The sequence below is a fragment of the Orcinus orca genome, chromosome 8 (genome assembly GCF_937001465.1).
Source record: "Orcinus orca chromosome 8, mOrcOrc1.1, whole genome shotgun sequence".
NCBI lineage: Eukaryota > Metazoa > Chordata > Mammalia > Artiodactyla > Delphinidae > Orcinus > Orcinus orca.
In genome coordinates this window covers 8,778,454-8,801,928 of record NC_064566.1, presented here as the reverse complement: position 1 = coordinate 8,801,928, position 23,475 = coordinate 8,778,454, and the positions used below count along the sequence as shown (strand labels likewise).

The 23,475-nt window shown below is 54.8% G+C and overlaps 1 protein-coding gene across 1 annotated transcript; it reads right to left on the bottom strand.

The window, feature by feature from the left end:
* Window positions 1-1,692: 1,692 nt before the first annotated feature.
* On the bottom strand, window positions 1,693-21,726 carry SLC22A8 (solute carrier family 22 member 8). The gene is given in 13 exon segments (XM_049713538.1): window positions 1,693-2,131; window positions 2,134-2,250; window positions 2,252-2,417; window positions 2,554-2,662; window positions 3,374-3,588; window positions 4,544-4,659; window positions 4,870-4,899; window positions 4,901-4,963; window positions 4,966-4,993; window positions 7,129-7,297; window positions 7,772-7,926; window positions 8,451-8,554; window positions 21,383-21,726. Coding segments are annotated over 13 exon segments (1,704 nt in total). The 5' UTR covers window positions 21,719-21,726; the 3' UTR covers window positions 1,693-2,035.
* Between the last annotated feature and the right edge of the window lie 1,749 nt (window positions 21,727-23,475).

Below are 23,475 nucleotides of genomic sequence, written 5' to 3'. Positions count from 1 at the left end.
GGATCTGAAGTGCCCTCTGGTCCAGTCAGTCATGACCAGAGGCGCAGGGTCATGTTAGCTGTTCAGTTAGCAGGTTCTGGGCGATGTAGACCCTTGAGGAAGGTGTGGGTGCAGGACAAAGCGATCACCATAGCATTTTACAGGAAACCCCAAAGGATACTGAGAAGGAGAAGCCAGAGTGTGGGATGGAGCTGTAAGCACGTGGCATCTCAGAAACCAAGGGAGGAGGCCATGACCAATAGAACGAAATCTGCTGTGAGGTCAAGTAAGACAAGGGATGACCAGTGACCTATGGATTTGGCACAGGGGCTGATGAGTGTTGTTGGTGAAAACAATTTCAGAGACGGGTGGGAGCCAGAGTGCAGTTTGGATGAGGTTAGAGAGTGGAGACAGGGGAGGCAGACAGGAGCTTTGTGAAGTTTGGCTGTGAAGTGGAGAAAGAGACAGTGTGGCCCTGGAGGGAGACATGGCCTCCAAGGAAGGTTGGTTGGTTGGTTTGAGTTAAGATAGGAGAGACTTGGGTTTATTTAACTGGTGATGGGAAGGAGCCAGGAGAGAGGGAAAGGGCAGAGACCCAAGGAGAAGGCAGATGGCTGCTGGTGGGAGAGGCTGGATGCAGAGCCCCAATGGGAGGACTGGACTTTCTGTTGTGATTGGGGGAAACTTGGGAAACATGGTGGCAGACGTTGACAATGTTCAGTTATGGTTGCAGTTTTCTCAGTTAAATAGGAGACAAAGCTGCCTGGCGGGCGTAGGGTTGGGACATGGATCAGAGACTCAGGGTGAGCAGGGAGAAGGAGGTCGGGATTGGAGGAGCCCTGGCTTCTGTCTGCAGCCACTCTGGGCTTATCTAGTCAAGTGCTCACACACATGATGGGACATATAGATACACATGTGGTATTTCCAAGGACAGGACTTGCTATAGACTGCATTGTAACACCCAATGTGATGGTACTAGGAGGTGGGGTCTTTGGGAGGTAATTAGAGTTAGATGAGGTCATGAGGGTGGGGCCCTCATGATGGGATTAGTGCCCTTAAAAGAAGAGAGGGCTTCCCTGGTGGCGCAGTGGTTGAGAGTCCACCTGCCGATGCCGGGGACACGGGTTTGTGCCCCAGTCCGGGAAGATCCCACATGCCGTGGAGTGGCTGGGCCTGTGAGCCGTGGCCGCTGAGCCTGCGCGTCCGGAGCCTGTGCTCTGCAACGGGAGAGGCCACAACAGTGAGAGGCCCACTTACCGCAAAAAAAAAAAAAAGAAGAGAAACCAGAAAGCTCGATTCATCTCTTTTCCGCCACGTGAGACACAGTGAGAAGGTATCTGACCATCTGCAAGCCAGGAATGGGGCCCCCACCAGGAACTGAGTCTGCCAGCACCTTGATCTTGGACTTCTCAGACTCCCGAACTGTGAGGAAGAAATTGTTTAAGTGTTTCTATCTGTGGCATGTTGTTATAGCAGTCCAAGTCAACCAATACAGGCTTGGCGTATACACACGTCAGTGTGCTCGCACTGGACACATGTGTTCACATCAGCCCACCTTGCATGTACCTGTGTGCCCATACCTGTATGTACATGCCAGTGTGGATGGGCAGATGCACATGCTCACACGTCCATACCAGGCCCTGCCCCCTTTCCCACCCCTGTTCCTGAGCAGCATGGCTTGAGTTCTTCACTGCTGTTTATTGAAACCTCCCATTGAAGAAACGGGTGGGAGCAAGAAGGGGAAGGGAGTGGGAACAATGGGGGAAGTGGTCAGTGGGGAAGGGCTGGACAGAAGAATGGCAGGGCCTGGGCTGCAGGGAGGGTGAGGGCAAGGTGGGGTGTGCAAAGGCCTGTGGCCAAACTTTTGAACTGGCCAGGGCTGGGTTGGGGAGCCCCGGTGGTGGTGGAGATAACTCCACCAAGCTCTCAGAGGACTGTGTCCTAGAAGCATAGTTGCACCCAGGACCCTCCCCAAGGTGCCTGTGGAGCCCAGAAACAGGCAAGGACCTGGCTGGGATTAGTCTCTGGAGGGCAGGGAAAGGAGGGTCTGTTGCCTTCAGTTGGGGCCCAGGCCCAGTTCACAAGGCTGCAGAGGGATCCTCTGGGATGCGTTTTCCGCTTCTGGCTCCTGCTTTGGCTCCTTTGCCTGCAGGGACCTAGGGAAAGAGAGCTCAGGAAAAGCCCTGGGCTTCCCCAAGGAGGAGGACTGGTGGGGCCAGAAACAGGGGACTGACCAGTTTTCTAAGTCTTCAACAGTCTCTGGCAAGGGCCGATTGAGCGTCTCAGGCAGGAAGAGGGCTGCACTGCCTCCCAGGAGGGCGATGGTCCCAAAGATGACATTGGGGATGAAGGGCTTCAGCTCCCCGGTGATTTTCACCAGTGGGGCCGTCATGCTTCCCACGCGGGTCCACAGGTTATTTATGCCCATACCTGTTTGCCTGGGAGAGTTCAGAGCAGAGATTGGCAGCCTCTGTGCGGGTTCTCAAAAAACAGCTCTGGGACCCCTGGACAGGGGCCACAATCCCACCTGCCCCTGTATCCTTTGGCTGGGCCGCTTCCAGGCCCAGCACCTACCTGATGACAGTGGGGTATAGCTCGCTCGTGTAGAGGAAGAGGCAGCTGAAGGAGCTGGACAAGCATCCCTTCCCAAACACAGCCAGTACTGTCCTCAGGGTCAACAAGTCTGCACAGGAAAGAAAAGGCAGTAGACCTTGCGGGCTCAGGAGCCCCTGAGTGTTCTCACTCCTCAGAGACCTTGTCTCCCTCTTTGCTTTGGCTGCCGGGCAGCTCACATCGAAACTTAAAGCTGAGTAGTAGCCCCTCTGCTATTCCCAGTGCTTTGCAGGCTTGTGTCCTGCTGCATTTGGGTTTTTCCCTGGCTCTGATTCCCTATTCTCATAATTTGTTGTATCTGTTTTTGTCCAAAAATATCTCCAGTCCCTTTGGAAGGATATAGGTGTATCAACACACAAACATCTATATAAAGTAAAAGTGGCTTTTCCAAGGTCATGGTGGAGTAGGTTGTGGGGTGTTCCTTGAGCACTGGGCTCTGAGGTTTCCCCATCCAAGCTTGTCTTCTGCAGCGATGTCACCCGGGCAACACCCAAATCCCGAGCACTTCCTCTCACTGTGTAGACACCACCATACTTTGCCCTGAGTCAGATCTGAAAAGGATCTTTGATGTCATCCAGCCCACCTGTGTTATTTTCTAGACGAGAAACCTGAGCCCCAGGGAGTACAGGGAGCTGCTCAAGGTAACACAGTGAACTAGAGGCAGACTCAGCAGATCTGGAGTCCCTGGAACCCCGCTTCCCAGCCTGTGAGGCCCACAGACACACTGGTCTCACGGGTCAGCCTCTTTCAGAGGGTTCTGGGGGTCGACCCAGCTTCTCACCCGAAGGCACAAAGATGAGAGACAGGATGCATCCTCCTGCCAGGAGCAGAACAACGGCCTCCGTGGTGTGCCGGCCCAGATAGCTTATGGAGACCATAGTGATGAACTTGGCTGGGACATCGACCCCACCAAAGATGAGCTGGAGAACATAGAGGTTGACGCCAAATTCCTCCACACCCATAGCCAAACTATAGTAGGCAAAACCGGTGGAAAACCTGAGGGTCAGAGAGTGAGTGATTAGGACCCACAGCCGGGTGGGGGCCTCTCCCCATACTGCTCATTGGGTCACCAGGATGATGAATAGTTTCATTTCTTGTCCCAACTGCAACAGATCGATAGGGGCTGCTTCAGTGGTGTTTTGAGGCCTCTGAGATTGTGTCTGGGCTCAGTGAGAGAGTGCTGGGATTGATTGGTTATGTCTGACATGGACATGGTCTAGGATATGGTGACAAAGTGTCATATAATTGACTCCAGAGAATATCGGTCCTGGAGGGACTCTTGGAGACCAAAGGAGGCAGTAAACAATCTCTCTTTGTTGGGTAATGGTTTAACATTCAGATGGGGGAGGTGAAAGTCCCCAGGGCTGCACACATGGGTCAGATGCCTCCCCTCCCCCTCTCAGAATTGTGGAATCCCTTTTGAAGAGTTGCTGGATATACTGAATCCTTTTCACATGGGGGTGGCCAGGATGAGAAGGGCGTCAGAACCAGGTCACGGAAGGGGCTTTGAAGGAGATGTGGGATGTCGGGCAAAAGAGAAGACTTAGAAGAATCACAATTTCTGTCATTAAATCTTGAAGCCCTGAGAGCCAGGCTTGTTCTGTGGGGTCCCAGAGGGCAGAGCGGAACCAGTGGGGGGCAGGGACAGAGAGGCACAGCTCACATGGTAGGGATGTGAGCTGGTGAAGGTGTTTGGAAAATTTGCCCTGTGGGTGAGGTGGGTGTGACCCCAGGAGGAAGCAGACCCTTATGGCTGGACCTGGGTGTGGGGCAGGGATGCCAGAGATTTCTGGGGTTGGGGCTGGACTGGGGCAACCCTGAGGAGGGGATCCCTTGACTCTTCTTGCAGGTATTTTAGGCCTTGCCCTTAGGTGAGCCTGCCAGAGGCCTTGTACATGACCCCTGCTTGGCAGGGGTGCTAGGGTGTGGGCAGGGAGGGGTGGTGGGTTACCAGGCCAGGGAAAGACAGAAGGTCACACGGCGCAGGATGGGTGTCCGGAACAGGTCAGCTATGCTGTGTTTGGCCTTGGCCAAGGTGATCTCCTTCTGCAGGTTGAGTTTGATCTCCTTGGGGCAGAGGAAGGGGAGGGGTCCGTTAGCGACCAGCTGGTGGGCAGAGGGAGAAGAGAGGGAGGTGCAGGCCTGGTGCCTTTGGAAGAGCTTGCTTAGGGCATCAGATGTAGTTTGTGAGCAGGGGAAACAGAGGCAAGAGGAGGGGACAGTCCAAGCGCAGAGCCCAGGTTCGTGCCCAAGACCACAGTCCCTCTGGGTCTCTACCTCCAGGCTGAGTGCTTCTCCTTCCTCCTTCTTGCCATTGAAGGCCGCCACCTGCCGGAATGTCTTCAGGGCCTTGGAGGACCTTCCAGACAGGATCATCCAGCGTATGGACTCTGGCAGCCACCTGGGGGCCAGAACCGAGTCACAGCGGCTCCCAAACCCCCACCCCCACCTTCCTCTGAGAGGCTGGAAAACGATCAAGAGCCAGGGCCGCAGGCTAGGAGGACCAGAAACCCGAGCCGCCTTACTGCACGTTTCATGGAATTTACACTTGGTCAAGCTCTGCACCTGGGCTGCCTGCAGCCGGCACAAATTCCAGAGATCTCTTCTTCCCTTTCCAGAAGAGCCGTTCCCCTGCCCCCGACCCCCGGGCAGCGTGTTATCCTTGGGTGTTGTTCTTAGCTAGGAGCCTCGGGCCCTAGGCCAAGGCAGGTGGGGCCTGGGGAAGGGTTGGCATGCTCGAGGCTGGACAGCTGGAGGGTCCTACACGTCCACGTCCCCAGCCGTCCTTGGGCCCAATTCCAGGTCCTGGGTGAAGCGGGGGCAGGGCTGCAGTCCCAGGGCAGCTTAGGAAGGGGGCTAAGTTTAGGGCTGTGGTCTAGGGAATGGGTCCGAGGACCCTTTGATTCTCCCTGCAAAAGGCCAACTCTGCTGGGTCAGGGGACGGTTTGCAAGCGCAACATGGGGCCTTGGGGTTGGCAAGCGTGTGGCCAACCTCACTCTCCCCCACCCTCGGGCTGTGCTTTTGGGATTGGTTCACCCCTGAGCAAACCCTGAGGGTCACAAATTGAAGGGAAATGGAGGAGGCAGAGGCGTGGGGAGAAAGGAGGGATGCTTGGAAAAGTCTGGTCCCAGGTGGGGTCCGTTCCGGCTGTGGACCCCACAGGCACCCAGGACCTGGCTCCAGTGAGACCCTCAGGGGAGTGGACACGGGTCACCTGGCCTCAGACCTTTGGTCCTGCTGGTAGTGGCAGCTTCCTGGGCCCATTGCTACCTGCCCTCTGGCCTTGTGGTCTTATTTCTGCCCTGACAGTCTTCTCAGCCTGCGCCTACCAAGATGATGGGTGACTTCCTCCCAAATCCCATAGCCAGGGCCTGGATTCCATCCTCCTCTCCCTGAGAATAATGACAACAGTGGCTTCCAATCAGTGAGCCTTCCTGTGGACCAGGCACGTGTAACTCTGGGAGACAGGCATCGGTATCTCCATTTTGCCTAGAAAAATCTTGAGCCTCAGAGTGGGTGAGGGCTTGTCCCAAGTCACACAGTGAAGGGACCTGCTGACCATCTGCCCTTATTTTGCCTCCCGCCTCTCGGCTCCCATCCTAGGCTGTGGACATGCCGAACTCCACTCTGGACTCTCGGGCCATCTCTCTCACTGCAAGATTGCCCGTCCCCTTGGGAGCTTATTCTCATTTTCAAATGGAGACCCCATTCCAGTCCTGCGTCTTTTTGTGTAACCTTGGAGGATTGCTTCACCTCTCTCATCCTCGGTTTCCTCATCTGTAAAATGGGAATACTAATGTCCCCTTCACACAGAGATGCCGTGAGTGTTGGTATGTTGTGGGTTGGTGCCCAGAACAGGGCCTTGCATGTAGTAAGTGCCGGATAAAGGATCCTCCAGGACTTCATTTCTGCTCCTGGGCTTGTTCATTACTTCCTGTTCTTTGGGCCCAGCTATCAACTACCACCTACAGATGGGTTTCCTGTCTTCCACATGTCCTTACTCGGGGTCTCTGCCCCAGACCCCTTGTTTCTCCCAGGTTCTCAGGTTGGAGCTTTCCTTTTCTTTATACCTCAAATCCAGAAGTCCCCACACACTGAGAATTTCTCCTTCAAAATGCCCCTCAGACTCATCTCCCAGGCTCCTCTTGCCCACGCGGTCACTCCCCTTTATCTCTCGTCCCCACCCACTTGGGTTTGTCCTTCTGTGTGATTATGTCATGAACGGAAGTTTGGTCAGGCCCCTCAGCACCCCGGGCACCTTCAGGGGCGTTCTCTGTCCCTCCACGTGAAACCGAGGCCTCTCTGGCTTTCTGGGCTCTTCACAGCCGGACCCTAACCCCCTCACCGCGCCCCCAGCCGAGCGCTCCCTCCCCGCATGCCTCGGTGTGTGGTTCCTCCTCCCTGGAACACCCTTCCTGACTCTGGGATGGGGTGTCTCGGGACAGACAGAGTCAGCCAGCCTGGTCAGGCATGGGCTCCTCCTGTTTGATCCCGGTGGCTCTAAGGAGGGGGCTGAAGGAAAGAGGGTCACATACCAGGACAACAGGAAGAAGGCAAAGAAGGGAATGGACACGGTTAACTGGAGCCAACGCCACTGGGGGATGGCGTAGGCCAGGCCAGGCAGAATGAACTGGCCACTGGTGTAGAAGTAACCGAGTGAAATCGACTTGATGGCCCGCATCCGGGTGGACACCCACTCGACACCTGCAGGAGGAACCCAAGGACCAGATTAAGACCCTACTGGGCGGTGGGCGCCTCCCGAGAAGGGGCACCAGCTCCTGCCCCTCCGTTGGCTACGTGATCTGACCCTGATCCTAAGGTTTCATCGCCCCCATTTTACAGATGCGGTGACTGAGGCTCAAGAAGGTAGGACTCAAACGTAGGTTTGACTGACTCCCAAGCCTGCAGCCTTGACTGCCTCTCCAGTGGCGGGTGACGTCCCTTGTTTGACCTACTTGTGTGTATGGGCTGAACGAGGTCATGTACCGGCAGATGCCAGGCCCGGGGGAGCTGCTGCTGCTCTGCTTGTTGTTACGTTCGGGGGGGCCTCTGGGGTCCTGAGAGGGGCAGCGCCTTGCCTGACCGAGGTCGCCCGGTGCCTGTGGCTGAGCCACGCCCTTGGCTTCAGGCTGGTGCTCCCCAAACTCCTGGTCCCCGTCCCCTCCCCCGGTGGCTCACTCAAGATCGTGGTGCTCAGGGTGATGCCTGAGATGCCGCAGCCGCACAGGAAGCGGAAGACTGTGTAGATGGGGAGGGTGGGGCTGAAGGCTGCGCCTGAGCCGCTGGCTGCCAGCAGCAGGTAGCTGCAGGTCAGGATGGGCTTGCGGCCAAATCTGCAGCTCGAACAAGAAGAGGGTCGTTAGCTGCTGTGAGCCGGCCAGGGGCAGTGACTCTGCGGGGCAAAGGGCTGGACCCTCCACCTCCCAAAGGGCCAGGCAGGGCGTGTAACTCCCTCCCCAGACAGAGCCTTGCTGGTAATTGCTTTTTTTTGTTGACAAGTTAGACGTTTGAGTTAATGAGTGATCTCCTCCACCCCCAGCTTAGCTACCTGAGCAGGGGTCAAAGGACGTCTCCTCTCCAAGCCGTTCATCCACCCACCTCCACGGCCATGCAGCCACTACTGGGTCTGAAAACCCTGAGGCCGTTTACCCGGGTCTGGGGAGGCTGGAAGACTCAAGCTGTAGGGGTTTTGGGGCAGGGAGAAGGCTGTGGCCCCAAAAGGGGCTGGCCACACAGCAAGGACCATCTCTCCCCCCTACCCCAGCTCTTGGCCTCTTTGGGGGTGCATGGGTGTAATGGAGAGGGGCGGGGGGTCTCCATGGGTTGTGCCTCCCCTGGCGAGGCCCCCGCGTCTCACCTGTCAGACAGGTCTCCCAGCACGAGCCCCCCAATCAGTATGCCCGCCATGAAGATAGACTGGGCCATCTCCTTTAGTTTGTTGGAGCTGCACACCAGGTCCCACTGCGCAGGAGAGAGGGAGAGCCACCCGGCCACCCGGCTCAGTCCAGCCCAGCCTCTCAGCTGCGCTCAGCCTGCGCCCCCATGTGTGCGCTCCCTCCCCCAGCGCCGGTGCTTGGCTTCCCTGAGCCTGGCCCCTGCTCCCGGTGCTGCTTCCCCCTTCGGGCTGGCCCTGTGGTTCTGCAACGACAACATCCCTTCGGCACATGTGGCCTGCCATATGGCTCGTGAAGTCTGCTCAGCTGCCACAGCCAGGTCTGTCTTCAAGCTCCTCCAGGCTCACCTGCGTCCTGCGGTTACCTGTGTGTCTGCTCCCCAACTTCACTTGTGCAAGGCTGGTCCCTCTGCTTGCCCCCTCTCTCCTCCAGGGGCCACTCCCGCCGCCACCTCCCTCCATCCCACACCTTCGGTCTGTCTCCTGACTGCTCTGCATCGTCATTTGCTTATGTTCCAGTCTCTCCACTTAAAGCCTCTTTCCCTTCCACATTTGCTTCATTTCTCTCTTCCCTTCAAAGCCAGATCTCTTGAACAAGGAGCCATCCTGGCTGTCACCCTGTCCTCATGTCCCACTCATTTCCCGAGGCTGCCCCCACCCTCCACTGAAACTCTGCTCCCCAAACCCAATGGAACTGTCTGTTTCCTGACCTGACTTCCCTTCAGCAGCCCGTGACCCCGCTGACCTCTGCCTCCTCCGGTCTTCCTCCTTTCCCTCCCTCTGCGGCCTTCTTTCTCTCTATCCCTTAAAAGTTCCCCAGGCCTCTTCGCGGATCTCTCTCTTTTTATTCACTTTCCCCAGGAAATGCCACCTGCTCCTGTGGCTTCAATGACTATTTTATGGTGAAGACTCCAAACCCCTCTCTTTAGCCCAACCTTTCTTCTGGCCTTGAGACCCATCGACTCAGCAGCCTACTTGAAATCTCCACCTGGAGGGTGTCTTTTGGGCATCTCAGAATCAGCGAGACTTGCCACCCTCTCCCTGTAAGGTCTGAAGCACAGTGACTGGCAGCCCTTTTTGGACTCCTTCCTCTCCCATGTTACAATCGCTTCATCCTCCAGTTTCTAACTTTTTAAATACTTCTTTTTTCTCTGGCCGCCGCTAGTGGCATGTGGGATCTTACTTCCCCAACCAGGGATTGAACCCATGGACCCTGCAGTGGAAGCGTGGAGTCTTAACCACTGGACCACCAGGGAAGTCCTTTAATATTTCTCGAATCTGGATTCTTCTATCTCCACTACTGCTATCTTAGTGCAGGCCTCATCCTCTTATGCTTGGATTAAGAATAACAGCCAATATACAGTAGAAATAAAAGCAATGGGACCTAATGAAACTTACAGGCTTTTGCACAGCAAAGGAAACCATAAACAAAATGAAAAGATAACCTATGGACTGGGAGAAAATATTTGCAAATGATGAGACCGATAAGGGCTTAATTTCCAAAATTTACAAACAGCTCATGCAACTCAAAACCAAAAAACAAACAACCCAATCGAAAAATGGGCAGAGACCTAAAGAGACGTTTCTCCAAAGAAGAAATACGGATGGCCAACAGGCATATGAAAAGATGCTCAATGTCGCAAATTATTAGAGAAATGCAAACCAAAACTACAATGAGGTATCACCCCACATCGGTCAGAATGGCCATCATTAAAAAGTCTACAAATAACAAATGCTGGAAAGGGTGTGGAGAAATGGGAACCCTCCTACACTGTTGGTGGGAATGTGAATTCGTGCAGTCACTATAGAAAACAGTATGAAGGGTCCTCAAAAAACTAAAAATAGAGTTCCCATATGATCCAACAATCCCATTCCTGGGCATATATCTGGACAAAACTATAATTAAAAAAGATACATGCACCCCTATGTTCATAGCAGCACTGTTTACAATAGCCAAGACATGGAAACAACCTAAATGTCCATTGATGGATGAATGGATAAAGAAAATGTGGTACATATATACAGTGGAATACTACTCAGCCATAAAAAAGAATGAAACAATGCCATTTGCAGCAACATGGATGGACCTAGAGATTATCATACTAAGTGAAGTAAGTCAGAAAGAGAAAGACAAAATATCATATGATATCACTTATATGTGGGATCTAAAATATGACACAAATGAACTTATCTACGAAACAGAAACAGACTCACAGACATAGAGAACAGACTTGTGGTTGCCAAGCAGGAGGGGAGCAGGGGAGGGATGGATTGAGAGTTTGGGATTAGCAGATGCAAGCTGGTGTATATAGCATGGATAAAAAAACAAGGTCCTACCGTATAGCACAGGGAACTATATTCAATATGCTGTGATAAACCATAATGGAAAAAAATATGAAGAGTGTATATATGGGTAACTGAGTCACTTTGCTGTATAGCCGAAATTAACACAACATTGTAAATCTGCTATACGTCCATAAAATAAATTTTAAAAAAAGAATAACAGCCAATATATATTGAGGGCTTACTCTGCACCAGGCACTGTTCTAAGTCAGCACTTTCCATGCCTTAATTTTTTCAGTCATCATAGCAACCTTACGATGTAGAGCTGCTGTCATCCTCATTTTACAGTTGAGGAAATTGAGCCCAGAGGGTATTATCGGCAACAGTCTTCTGACAGGTCTCCCAACCTTCGACCTCAGTCCTTCCTGTCCATTCTTTCCCTGGTAACCTGAGGGGCTTTTCTGAAGCACCTCTCACGTCAGCTTGCTGCCTTGCCTAAGGCACCCCCTGGCTTCCTCTTGCCCTCTGGGTAAAGAGAAAGCTCTGTTAACACAGATTTATAAAGCCCTCAGGCTCTGGCCCCTGCCCACCTGTCTGGCCTAATCTGCCGTTAATCCCCAGCACGCACCCTTTGTCCAGTTGTCCTGAATTACTTGTGTAATGAAGTGAAGAATCTCATTCACTGGAAATGCCTGATGAGAATGTTTTGGAAGCAAAACAGTGCGGGCAAAGGACCACACATCCCAGGGAGCTCTTTCTGCTTTCCTCCCGGGAAGTGAGGGGGATTGGGCGAGGGTGAAGTCTCCAGGTCCTCCAGCTTGCTCACAGTGGCCCAGAGTGGCCAGGGCTCTTCTGGCTGGAAAGGGAGCCTGCATGGTACATGTGTGGGGATGGGGGAGGGAAAGGAGTAGAGGAGGAAGGGAGGTGGTGTGAAAGGAGTAGGCCAGCGGGTGTCTAGAGAGACATTCTGTACTGTGTAGCATGCGGTGTAAAGGGACAGGCCATCCGGGAGCGAGACGGGGCCGTGTAATTCTTGACAGTGACGTGTGAGTGGAAGAAGTGGATGCTGCTTCCGCTTCATTTGAGTAAGAGGGAATCCCTGGCCTGGACTTGCGTGCTTTCTCCCTTCCTGTTGGTTAGGAATGGTGGTAACTAGAGCAACTCTGGAAGCCACGTGTTGAAGATGGCGGAGCTGCTGTGTGTCTCGGTCCCCGAATGACCTCGGAAGGGGACTGGGAACACAAGAGCATGGGACCAGATATAGAGAGAACTGGAGAGATTTTTTTTTTTTTTTTTTTTTTTTGCGGTACACGGGCCTCTCACTGTTGTGGCCTCTCCCGTTGCGGAGCACAGGCTCCGGATGTGCAGGCTCAGCGGCCATGGCTCACGGGTCCAGCCGCTCCGCAGCATGTGGGACCTCCCTGGACCGGTCACGAACCCGCGTCCCCTGCATCGGCAGGCGGACTCTCAACCACTGCGCCACCAGGGAAGCCCTGGAGAGATTTTTAAAGGCATCCTGGAATTTTGGGGGGTAAGGGAAGATATTTTGAGGGATTTTGGCATGCTTTCTGTGTTAAGAAAACCTGTAGCTGAAGTCTCCATTCTTCAAGGTGTTGAGAGAGTGATTTATGTTTCCTTTGACCCTGACTCCATGCGTAGGCCTGGCCACGTGGGGTCCGTGGTTGTAATCAGGTTTTCACTAGTGATCCTACAGAAGCTTCAGGCTATTGTGTTCCTCTTTGCTTTTGTACTTGATATCTTCCCCTACTCTAGCAAGGTTGTCAGTCCTTCAAAAGACACGTCAAGATCACTTACTCTGGTGCCAGAAGCATCTTTTCTGGCTGCCTGGTACAAGCAGGTAGTCAGTAAATATTCGTGAAATGGATAAGTGGCTGAGAAGCACATCCAGACTCCCAGTGCAATTCCTCATTTCTCCTTCCACACTCAGCATCCCGTTCTTACCTCGAAGAGGACACAGATTACATAGCACGCTACCTGCCTATGTGCTTGTCTATCTCTCCTGCATTCCGTAACCACACCGAGGGCAGAGACATCTCATTTGACGCTTTAACCCCAGCAGCTAGCAGAGTAGGTGGTGCACAGTAAATGTTAAATGTTTGTCCAATGAATCATTAACGGGGTTGCTATACATAGCTTACCGATGAGGCCCAGAGAGGAAGAGGTAACCAGCTGACTGGAGGGAACCGGTCACTCAGCTTCTATCTAGCCCATGGCATGGCCTGGGCTGACCTCTTGTCTATCGGCTTTTGGCGGCTCCACATAGAGTTCTTGCTCCCAATATCCCCTCCAATGTTCTTGGCCTTCTTTTTCCTTTCTTGGAATGTTTACTCCTTAGGGAGCTGGATTCAGGAAGGCAAGAACAGGAAGCCCACTGCGGTGTCTTCCTGAGTGATGATATACCAGGAAGGTGGTGGGGGAGAAAGAGAGGGCTTACTCTGCTCTGGAGCAAGCTTTGCAAATGATGCCATAATAATCCTATGAAGTGGGTACTATTATTTTATTTTATTTATTTTTATTTTTTTGAGGTGCGCGGGTCTCTCACTGTTGTGGCCTCTCCCGTTGCGGAGCACAGGCTCCGGACGCGCAGGCCCAGCGGCCATGGCTCACGGGCCCAGCCGCTCCGCGGCATGTGGGATCTTCCCGGACCGGGGCACGAACCCGCGTCCCCTGCATCGGCAGGCGGACTCTCAACCACTGCGCCACCAGGGAAGCCCAGGTTCTATTATTATCTCCATTTTACAGACCAAGAACCCGAGACTCAGAGGGTAAATAACTTGCCCAAGCACAGCTTTGGTTCATTTCAAGGCAGAGACTCAAACTCAGGTCTTCTGGACACCCAACTAGCGCTCTGAGTCCTGAGCTGCCGGAGGGAAGGCTCAGTCCATGGGAGCTGTAGCCATGCGTCACTATAAGACATAAGCACAGGATGGGCTGGAGTCATGGTCAAGGAGGCAGCCAAGGCCAGAGCCAAGGGGGCTGATCTGATGTCAGGCCCAAAGGGTGAGGGACAGGCTCAGGAGCTGGAGCGGAGCAAAATCATAGGCCAGGAGGCCCCTCAGACGGCAAAGAAGAAGGCGTGACGTAAACGGTCAGGGCGAGCCACGTGTGATCAAGGATGGGGACCCTGCTCCGTGTGTGTGTGTGTGTGTGTGTGTGTGTGTGTGTGTGTGTGTGTGTGTAGGCTGACTCTGCCAGGGGACCCCACACATGGTCCATACTCCCTCCAGAGCAAGGACAAGGGGAACAAACTTCCCTAGATTTGGGGCCTTTTAGCTCCAGTTTAGAACTTGGGGAGAATTGCTCTGCCTCTGTCTACTCTTGGACCTCTGATGGAACCAAGGCTGGGGCGCAACGGCCAGAGAGCCAGGTACCTGGGAAGACTCAAAAAGGCATGCGTCTCCAGCTCTGCCACTTAGTAGCTGTGAGTTCCTGGGCCAGTTACTTAACCTCTCTGGGGCTCAGTCTCTTTATCTGTAGAATGGGGGTAATACTAATACCTGCTTCTCAAGATTGTAAATAAAATAAGGAATGAAGAGCACCCAGCACTACACCTGGCAAACAGTCGGCACTCTATGTGATAGTGTTTTATTATCATTGTCACATGTCATTGTAAGGCCTGTGCTCACAGGGACGTGCGATGCAGTAGAAGGGGCGTGGATTCTGGAGTCAGGACCCCCATCCCTCTTCCTACAAAAGCTTGATTTCACCGTCATGGCTGAGAGAGCCACCTTCTGGATCTGACCCCAGTGTATTCCTCTGTAAAAAGGGGCAACGTTCACAGCGGCCATAAAAGAAGATTCGCAGGGTCGTGAAAGAAGGAAAGCAAAGCACCCGCCCAGGGCCCTGCACACGGCAGATGTTCACCTTGACCCTGGAGAGCCCAGGGGATGGCCCCGGGCCCCTCTTGCCTGCGATTACAGCTTCCTAGGTGAGGGCTGCCACGGCGCGGGGTCAGGCTGGCCCAGACACGTGGCTGAGCTGGGGCCCCCTGGTCATTACGCAAGAGTCAGATTGGAGGCTAGGAAAGGGGAGATGATAGGACGGGCGCCCAGGGCAGGGGCCAGGGTGAGCAAGTAGGGGTGATGCAGGAGCTCAGCTGGAGACAAGAGGTGGACAGATGGTCTGGGAGGTGCGCGGCCTGGGGATTTGGGGGTGAGCGTGGAGGAAGACCAGACACTTGGCAGGGGAAACTTCCAGGGTGGAGACCCACTTTTGGGAGGACCACTGAGTGGGATCTCTGCTTCTCCAGCGGCTGACTTGGGGCCTCCAGGGACCTGTGTGGGGAGACAGGATTTCTGTGGCCCTGGAGACAGGACGGGAAGGCCCAAGGCCCAGAGAGTACTCACAGGGGCCTCAGAGGGAGGGCCTGCTCATCCAAGGCCAGGCCCGGGCCTTCGAGGGCTGCAGGGTTGGGTTTCCGGAGCTCCCAGACTGAGCTGGGCCCCCACAGGGCTGTATTCTGTGGTGTGGAAGCTGTGGGCTCCTCTCCAGGGAATCCAGAGTCCACAGTCCTCACTCCTCACACTTTCCAGACTTAAAAGAAAGGCCTTTGTTTCCTCTTAACGTCCTGGTAAAGCTCCTTCTGAAAAATTCCTACCTTGTCTCTGCTGAACCCAGAGAAAGGAATGTGTGGTCACCTCTGCCAGCAAAGCTTATGGGATCAGAAGCGGGAGGGAAATCCCCCGTGCTCCTGGCTGGACCCAGCTCAGCCCTCCCACCCTCGCCTCCTCTGCAGGGAAGGTCCTTATTATCCCATTCTACAGATGAGGGGACTGAGGTGGGGAGGGAGATGACTCACCGGGTCCCCGGCTGTCGGGGGGTGGAGCTGGGCCCTGCGTGCTGCCCTGTGCTGGGTTGGGGGGTGGAGTGAGACAAAGCCCTGCCGCCAGGGTGAGCTGGGAAGAGCTGTGACAGCTGATTCTCCTTTTACCGGGAGTCCCCCTACTCTTCTGGGGGGACTAACCCCCTACTTCTCAGGACATCTCTATTAATCATGACCACCACAACAGCAACGGTGGCAGCAAACATTAGTTGAACACCTTGTAGGTGCCAGGCCCTGTGCTAATGCTGGCCTTGTATTATCTCTTTTAATGGTCACACTTGTTCTCTTACCCCATTTTACAGATGAGGAAACTGAGACTTCTGGGGTTGTAACATCCCTAGTAAACGGCAGAGTCAGATTGTGAACTCTGCTGCTTGGCCCTGGCTCATGGTGCCACGCTGTCCACCTGGCAGATGGCTCCTTGCCTACTAACCAGGGTCACCTGGACTGAGTTGGTTGCCAGGTGCTGTCTTCCTTATTACCACCCTTCCCTCCAGGCCTGGCACACCCAGGTCCCTGCCTCCATGTCAGAGACACACCCCTAGGTAAGCCAGCCACTGTCTTACCTCCACCCCGTGAGGGACCGGAGCCCCACCCCACCCCAAGTGATGGAGCATGGATTTGCCACGGCTTGAACCACAGACAGAGGGGGTTTGACCTTGCTGTGCTGCTAAGAGCACCTGGCTGGGTCTGGCCACTGACATTTCCCTGACTGGGTGAGGACCCTGATCAGGGGTTCTCATGGCTGAGAGTCCTCAGGGAGCCTGGGCCTGACCAGGACCCGACCTGGAGAAGGGGGCAGACCCCGCGGCCTGGTGAAACCCTGCGTATTTGGGATGCAGATTCACATGGTCCTAACAGCCGGAATGGTGACTGGGTGCTCAGCGGGTACAGATGTGAGCTGATGCTTGACGGGGTACAAGACCTGCAAGCTGGGCCTCCCTGGTGGCGCAGTGGCTAAGAATCCGCCTGCCAATGCAGGGGACACGGGTTCGAGCCTTGGTTCGGGAAGATCCCACAGGCCACGGAGCAACTAAGTCCGTGCACCACAACTACTGAGCCTGCGAGCCACAACTACTGAGCCCATGTGCCACAAGTACTGAAGCCCACGCACCTAGAGCCTGTGCTCCGCAACAAGAGAAGCCACCGCAATGAGAAGTCTGCGCACCGCAACGAAGAGTAGCCCCTGCTCGCGGCAACCAGAGAAAGCCCACGCCCAGCAACGAAGACCCAACGCAGCTAAAAAAAGAAACCTGCAAGCTCTGCTCTTGGCCAGGCTCCCTGGAGCTCAAGGTGCACCTTGGAGGGGAAGACACTCCCCAGCACTCAGCACTGTCTGAGTCCCTCCTGCCGGGCTTTGAGGGCATATGGCCTTCATTCAGCATTAACTGAGCGCTTCCCAGAACCTAGCCCAGGGTGCAGTGGTCGGGGGATGCAGTCCCCAGGAGCACAGGGTGGGGAAGTGGGGGCAGGTGGCTCTGGAGCCCTGCTGCCTGGGTTTGGCTCCCAGCTCCAGCATTTATAAGATGTGGTGCCTTGGGCCAGTAACCTGTACCTTGGTTTCCTCATCTGCAAAAAGGACATAATATAGGTACTAACCTCAGAGAGTTGTTGTGAGGATTAAATGCGTTCATACGAGCAAACTGATTAGAGCTGTCTGGCAAGGGGTTAGCACACGGTAAGGGCAGCGATGGTTATTATTTCATTGCTTCCTGTAGGATTTTTGTTTCCTCGTCTAGATTCTGGAGGACACGGACGGTGGCTTTACCCCTTCTCTCTGTCTTCCAGGGACCAGACGTACAGCAAGTTGCCCACACACCTGGAAACTTAGTTACAGATATTGGGGCATTTCCACGCCCCCCACCCCTGCCCTGTTCCTCACCCCAACATCCATTTGGTTCCCGAGTCCCAGAGATTCTGACCCCCAAACCTCTCTGGTATTTACTTCGACTGCCCCTGCCATCTGTCATCTTGGTCCTGGGTCCCTGTGGCAACCTGCTAACTGGTCTCGCAGCTGCTGGACCAAAATGCTCTGCAAGCTACTCTCCGCCCTGCAGTTGGGGCAGGAGATAGATGGGCCCCAGGCTGAGCCGCTGGAGTTCGTCCCCTGTGGACAGATATGCCAGAGTAGCAGGAGGGAGGAGAGCTGAGCCCTGTCCAGATAAGAGATAAAAGACTGCATATGCCTCATTCTTGAAGCCAAGGAGACCTTCCCAACTGTACGTGCTCAGAAAGGCTCCTTGAAGGTCAACAACGGAGGGGGCGCCGCTCCATAGTAAGTGACCTCAACCTACCCACAGGCCTCTTTGCTAGAATCCATCTTGGCTAAGAGATGCGCACGCACACATGGGAGGACCCTGAGATAAACAAAATATGGACTCAGAACCAGGCAAAGTGAGATGAGTGGCCAAAGGAAACCCGGAAGAAATGCCCCATATAAGTGATTCAAACTACCACACGGGGGCTTCCCTGGTGGCGCAGCGGTTGAGAGTCCGCCTGCCGATGTAGGGGATGCGGGTTCGTGCCCCGGTCCGGGAAGATCCCACATGCCGCGGAGCGGCTGGGCCCGTGAGCCATGGCCGCTGGGCCTGCGCGTCCGGAGCCTGTGCTCCGCAACGGGAGAGGCCACAACAGTAAGAGACCCGCGTACCGCAAAAAAAAAATAAAACTACCACAAGGGTGCAACTCTCTCTCTGAGTTGGGCCGTGTGTCTATCCACATGTACCCTTTTACCTCCTAATAAATACTTTACTTATTTCACCACTTTCTGTCTTTGTGGGAGTTCGTTTCTACCAAGCCGAAGGGCCAGGGCCTTGTCACTGGCCACCGGTCCAGTGACTAGGATTCAGCGCTCTCACTGCTGCGGCCTGACTTCAATCTCTGGCTGGGGATCGAAATCCTGCTTCAAGCTGCTGCTGTGGGCCGAGGCCACCCGAGATCACAGAGTGCAGATCCTTAGAAGGCGATCTGAGTACGCCACACTCCTGCATAACACCATGCAACGGCTCCCTGTCGCCTTCGAGACAGAGCCCTTCGCCCTGGCATCCACGGCAGGCCCTCCTGCTGGCCCGCTTCCTCCCTGTGTCCCTGGCCTCCGCAGCCCGCTGCCCGCCTCTCCAGCCCTCCTGAGTCTCTTGCAGTCCTTACTGCTTTGCTCTCTTTATGCTCCTGTGACTGTGCATGTGACTCCAGGCACTCTGTTCCTTTCGCCTGGGCTGCACTTGCCCGCATCAGCCCCCACCCTAACCCTGACCCCTCCTTCACCCTCAGCTCAGGCTTTGCTGACTCCAGTGAGCCCCCCTGGGTTCCCCCTCCAGGCAGATTCCATGCCCCTCCTCTGGGCTCCCAGAGCACCCTGAGTTTATAAAGCTCGTATCCATTCATTACACAAATATTTATTTCACAGAGCGCCTCCTCTGTGCCAGGCACTGTTCCAGCTGCTGGGGATATAGCAAAGCAGCTGAAAGCCCCTGCCCTGGGAAGCCTGCATACCCCACCACGCTGCTGGTGACTTTCCTCACTACAGGTGAACACCTGGAGGACAGGCAGGGCTCATGAGTTCCTTGAGTCTGTGTCCTCAGTACTATGAGTGTAGCTGTCAACAAATGTTGGATGCTGGATGTATTTCAGGCACTGGGCTGGGTGCTGGGGAGAAAAAGTGCATAGGACAGGGATGGAGTATCCGGGGCTATGAGAGTCAGCAGATGTGATGGTTAGGAGCGCGGCTCTGGGGCAGGTGCCTGTGTTCAGATCCCGAATCTGCCTCTTACTAGTGGCGAGAGCTTGAACAATCTCCTCATTCTCTGTGTGCTTCAGTTTCCCCATCGCAACAATGGGCTTATCATACTATCTTTTTTTTTTTTTTTTGCCGTACTTGGTCCTCTCACCGTTGGTGGCCTCTCCCATTGCGGCGCACAGGCTCTGGACGCGCAGACTCAGTGTCCATGGCTCACGGGCCCAGCCGCTCCGCGGCATGTGGGATCCTCCGGGACCGGGGCACGAACCCGTGTCCCCTGCATCGGCAGGCAGACTCCCAACCACTGCGCCACCAGGGAAGCCCTATCATACTATCTTATAATGGTGTCAGGAAGGTTAAAAGGGTTAATATGTACAAAGCGCTTAGGACAGTGCCTTACGCGTAGTCAGTGCTTTATACAGAAATAAATATTCACTAGACAAATGAATAGCAATCGTAGATTCTGAACATAGATAGTCCTGGATTCAAATCGTCTCTCTGCCAGGTCCGAATCATATGTGATCCTGGGAAAGTCATTGAACCAGGCTGAGCCTCGGTTTCCTCATCTGAAGGTACTAACAATACTTCCCTCACTGAGATGCCATCTCCAGGGATTCCAGGAGCCCACGCTCATAGTGTGCCCAGCACAGGACTGGCACCAGGTTAAGACTTTGAAATGCATCTCTTCTAATGTGGCAAAAGCAAGATCCTGCCCTCGAGGGGCTCATGGTCCCCGAAGGGAGAATGAAAACACTGGCCTCTGCTCACTGCTCAGATGTCACCCCCTCCAGGAAGCCTCCCTAGAATCCCGCGGTCCCCCCACTCTTTTGTACTGCCATGAATGCTTGTCCCCCTGTGCCGAGTATGGAGTTTTGCTTTAAATTCCAGCTCCGAAACTGACCAGCTGTGTGGCACTGGACCTTCACTTCCCTCCTCTCAGTCTTAGTTTTTTTTTGAATGAAAAAGGAGATAAAATCACCTTCAACAGAATATCATTGTGGGAATCAAAGTGTGGGAGACAATGTCTGCCAGAGGCCAAGACGTGCCTGACCATTTGTGGATCCTCAATAAATGCAAATTCCCATTTCGCTCTCTTCATCTGACCATGGTCTCCAGGTCATTCGAGAGCCTGATTTAACTCTGTAACTCCTGGAGATGGTGGGTAAAAGAATCAGTGAATAGGGGCTTCCCTGGTGGCGCAGTGGTTGAGAGTCCGCCTGCCGATGCAGGGCACACTGGTTCATGCCCCGGTCCGGGAGGATCCCACATACCGCAGAGCGGCTGGGCCCGTGAGCCATGGCCGCTGAGCCTGTGCGTCTGGAGTCTGTGCTCTGCAACGGGAGAGGCCACAACAGTAAGAGGCCCGCGTACCGCAAAAAAAAAAAAAAAAAAAAAAAAAAGAATCAGTGAATAAATGAGGATGTGAATGAATGGGAGATGAACACATAAGTGACGGCAGGAGAGGATGAGATGTTTTCTGGGTCTGCTCGGGCATGTTCCAACCCTCACCTCTGTCCATCCCCTCCTCCACACACTGTCCCACCTTGAGACCTTTGCACAAGATGGAATTTTCCTCCTTTTCCCCATTGCCTGGCTAAATCTTGCTGGACTCCCTTATCTCTGCCCAAGGTCACTTCTTTAAGGAAGCTTCCCCTGGCCCCTGCCCCCAGCCCAGAGGTAGGTGGTAGTCTAAGGTCACAACCTTAAGTACTTTGAAGTTGTAATTTGACATTTCTTTGTGTGGTCCTCTCGTTAATTGCTGTTACCCCTGCTAGGCGGTGGACCCTGTGGGGACCCCGTGGGAACAGGGACAGTGCATTTTTGTATCCCCAGAGTTTGGCACTGCGCCTGGCATAGAAAGGACTGTTTGCACTCTGAAAGTGAAGAGACGGAACCTTTTGGTTGGCGTGTCTCTGCACCCAGGTCCTTCCTCTCTGCCTGCCCAGTGCCCTGTCCCTGGGTCTCATGCTCCCCTGTCCACGAGTGTGGGGTTCCTGCTGTAATCGGAGGGAGAGGGCTGGCCTCTGGGCATACCTCAGTCACAATGGAGTCCCTGGTGCTGACGTCGTAGGTCCAGCCATCCAGGCAGGGCTCGGTGGCCCCCTGGGTGTCATTGGGCAGGCTGGCGTTGGGTGGATACACAAAACGGAGGCACGGCTCAGGCTTCTCATTCAGGCCCATGGGGAGCACCCAGGGCCCCGCGGAGGCGTTGGGTGGCGGGCGACAGTGGTGGGCGGGGGTGGCCGCCGTGAAGATCTGCAGCAGGTTGTGGTTGGCCATGCTCAGGATCGGGAGGCCGAGCAGGACTGTGTGCAGGAACTGGAAGGGCCCTTTGCTGGCCACGCGGTCAACGAGCTCGGCGAAGGTCATGGCACCGGACAAGATGAGCCAGAGCTACGGGTGGGTGGGGCACCAGGCCAGGGAGAGGGATGTGTGCACGGGGGTGAGGGCGGGCACGTGGATGGGTGTGGCAGCACAAGGGGGAGGGTGTGCCCAGGTGTATGTGTAAGCCCGTGTATGTAGAAGTGTGTGAGGATGTGGGGCTCAGCTGTGCGTACCCACAGATTTGCGTGTGGATGAGGGTGTACCCAACTGCGCGTGCAGACGTGGGGTCACAGGTGTGGTGTGTGTTCACGGCAGTGTCTGCTGGGATGTGCACATTTAGGCTGGAGTGGAAGGGCACAGCTGTGTGAGCACGGGTGTGTCGCTGTGTGCGTGTGGGCACTTGTGGGTGTGAGTGTGTGTTCAGCCAGGCTGGTCACACGCGCTGCAGGCATGGGGCAGTGCAGGCCAGGCCGCTGGGACCAAGGGGCCCCGTCTTGGACGTTGTCCCCACAGGATGGATGTCAGGAGTAAGTGGGAGGGGTTCCTGGTTGCCTCGAGCAGACACAAAGGACTGGCGGAGCTCAGGTTGCTTGCTGGGAAGGTCTCCCCAAGCCCCGCGCCTCCTGGTTTTGGGGATCCCCTGGGGCTGGGTGCACCATAGCAGGGCAGCAGAAAGGGGCCAAGCAGATCCCAGAGGGCGTAAGGGACTTGGCCAGTTGCAGTGCGGAAGCAAGGCCTGGCCTTGGGGGCTTCCCAGGGGTCCCTCCTCACCTGGTAGCTGGGCCTGGCTCCTCCCTCTGGCGGGGTCGGTGGTCGATGGGGCTGAAACCCTTGCTCTGACCCAGGGTCCGGCAGCTCTGTGTTTTGGCAGCCCGGCTCCAACAAGCTGTATTTGTACCTTCCCCAGGGGAGCTTATATAAGGCATAAGCTCTTTCCCAGGCTAATGTTTGACTTTCTTTGGGGGATTAATGACACTGGCAGGGCCAGGGCTGTGGACCCACTAAGCCCAGCTTTCCTCAAAGGGCTGCCTCAGCAAAGGCTGGTGTGGTGGCGTGGCTGAGCCTAGTGGGGGTGGGGGGGGGACAGCAGCCTAGGTGGTCCGGGCAGGGGGAGTCTGGGGAGGGGGTGGGGGGCTGGCTTGAGTCCTGAGGGCCCAGGGTCCTCTCTGAGCTGACGGTCTGAAGACTTGGAGCTGAGAAGAGCCAGTGAGAGAAGTGGTACTGCCCGTATACTGCACTGACTTCCCCTGCCTGGCGTCTCTTGGTAGGGCACAGGAAACAGTAGGGCACGTCCAGGACGAAAATGTCACCTGTGTCTGTCCCTGAGGGCTCCGGGCTGTCACCCCCTGGGCCCCTGGGGCAGCCAGGGCTCCCCTGTCTGAGTCTCAGACCCAGAGGAATACCCACGCCCCCTTCCATCCCCATGCTCAGTGGATGGGCTCCTCTTCTGACAACTGCTTCCCTTTAAAGACAGCTTGCAGTCCCTATGGTTCTGTTTTTTCCTCTGAATATTATTTTAATTGTATAATCAACTGTTTCTCGCATAAAGTACAGGAAACACAAACAAGTCAAACAAAACAAAACGCCCAGTCTCACCTGACAGCCAGGCCTGTGAGTGATCTGATGTATGTGCTTCCAGCCCTTTCCTCATGAGACCGCGGTCTAAGCCCCCACTCTCTTTCTTTTTTTTTAAAATAAATTTATTCATTTTATTTATTTATTTTTGGCTGCGTTGGGTCTTTGTTGCTGTGCGCAGGCTTCCTCTAGTTGTGGCGAGTGGAGGCTACTCTTCCTTGTGTGGG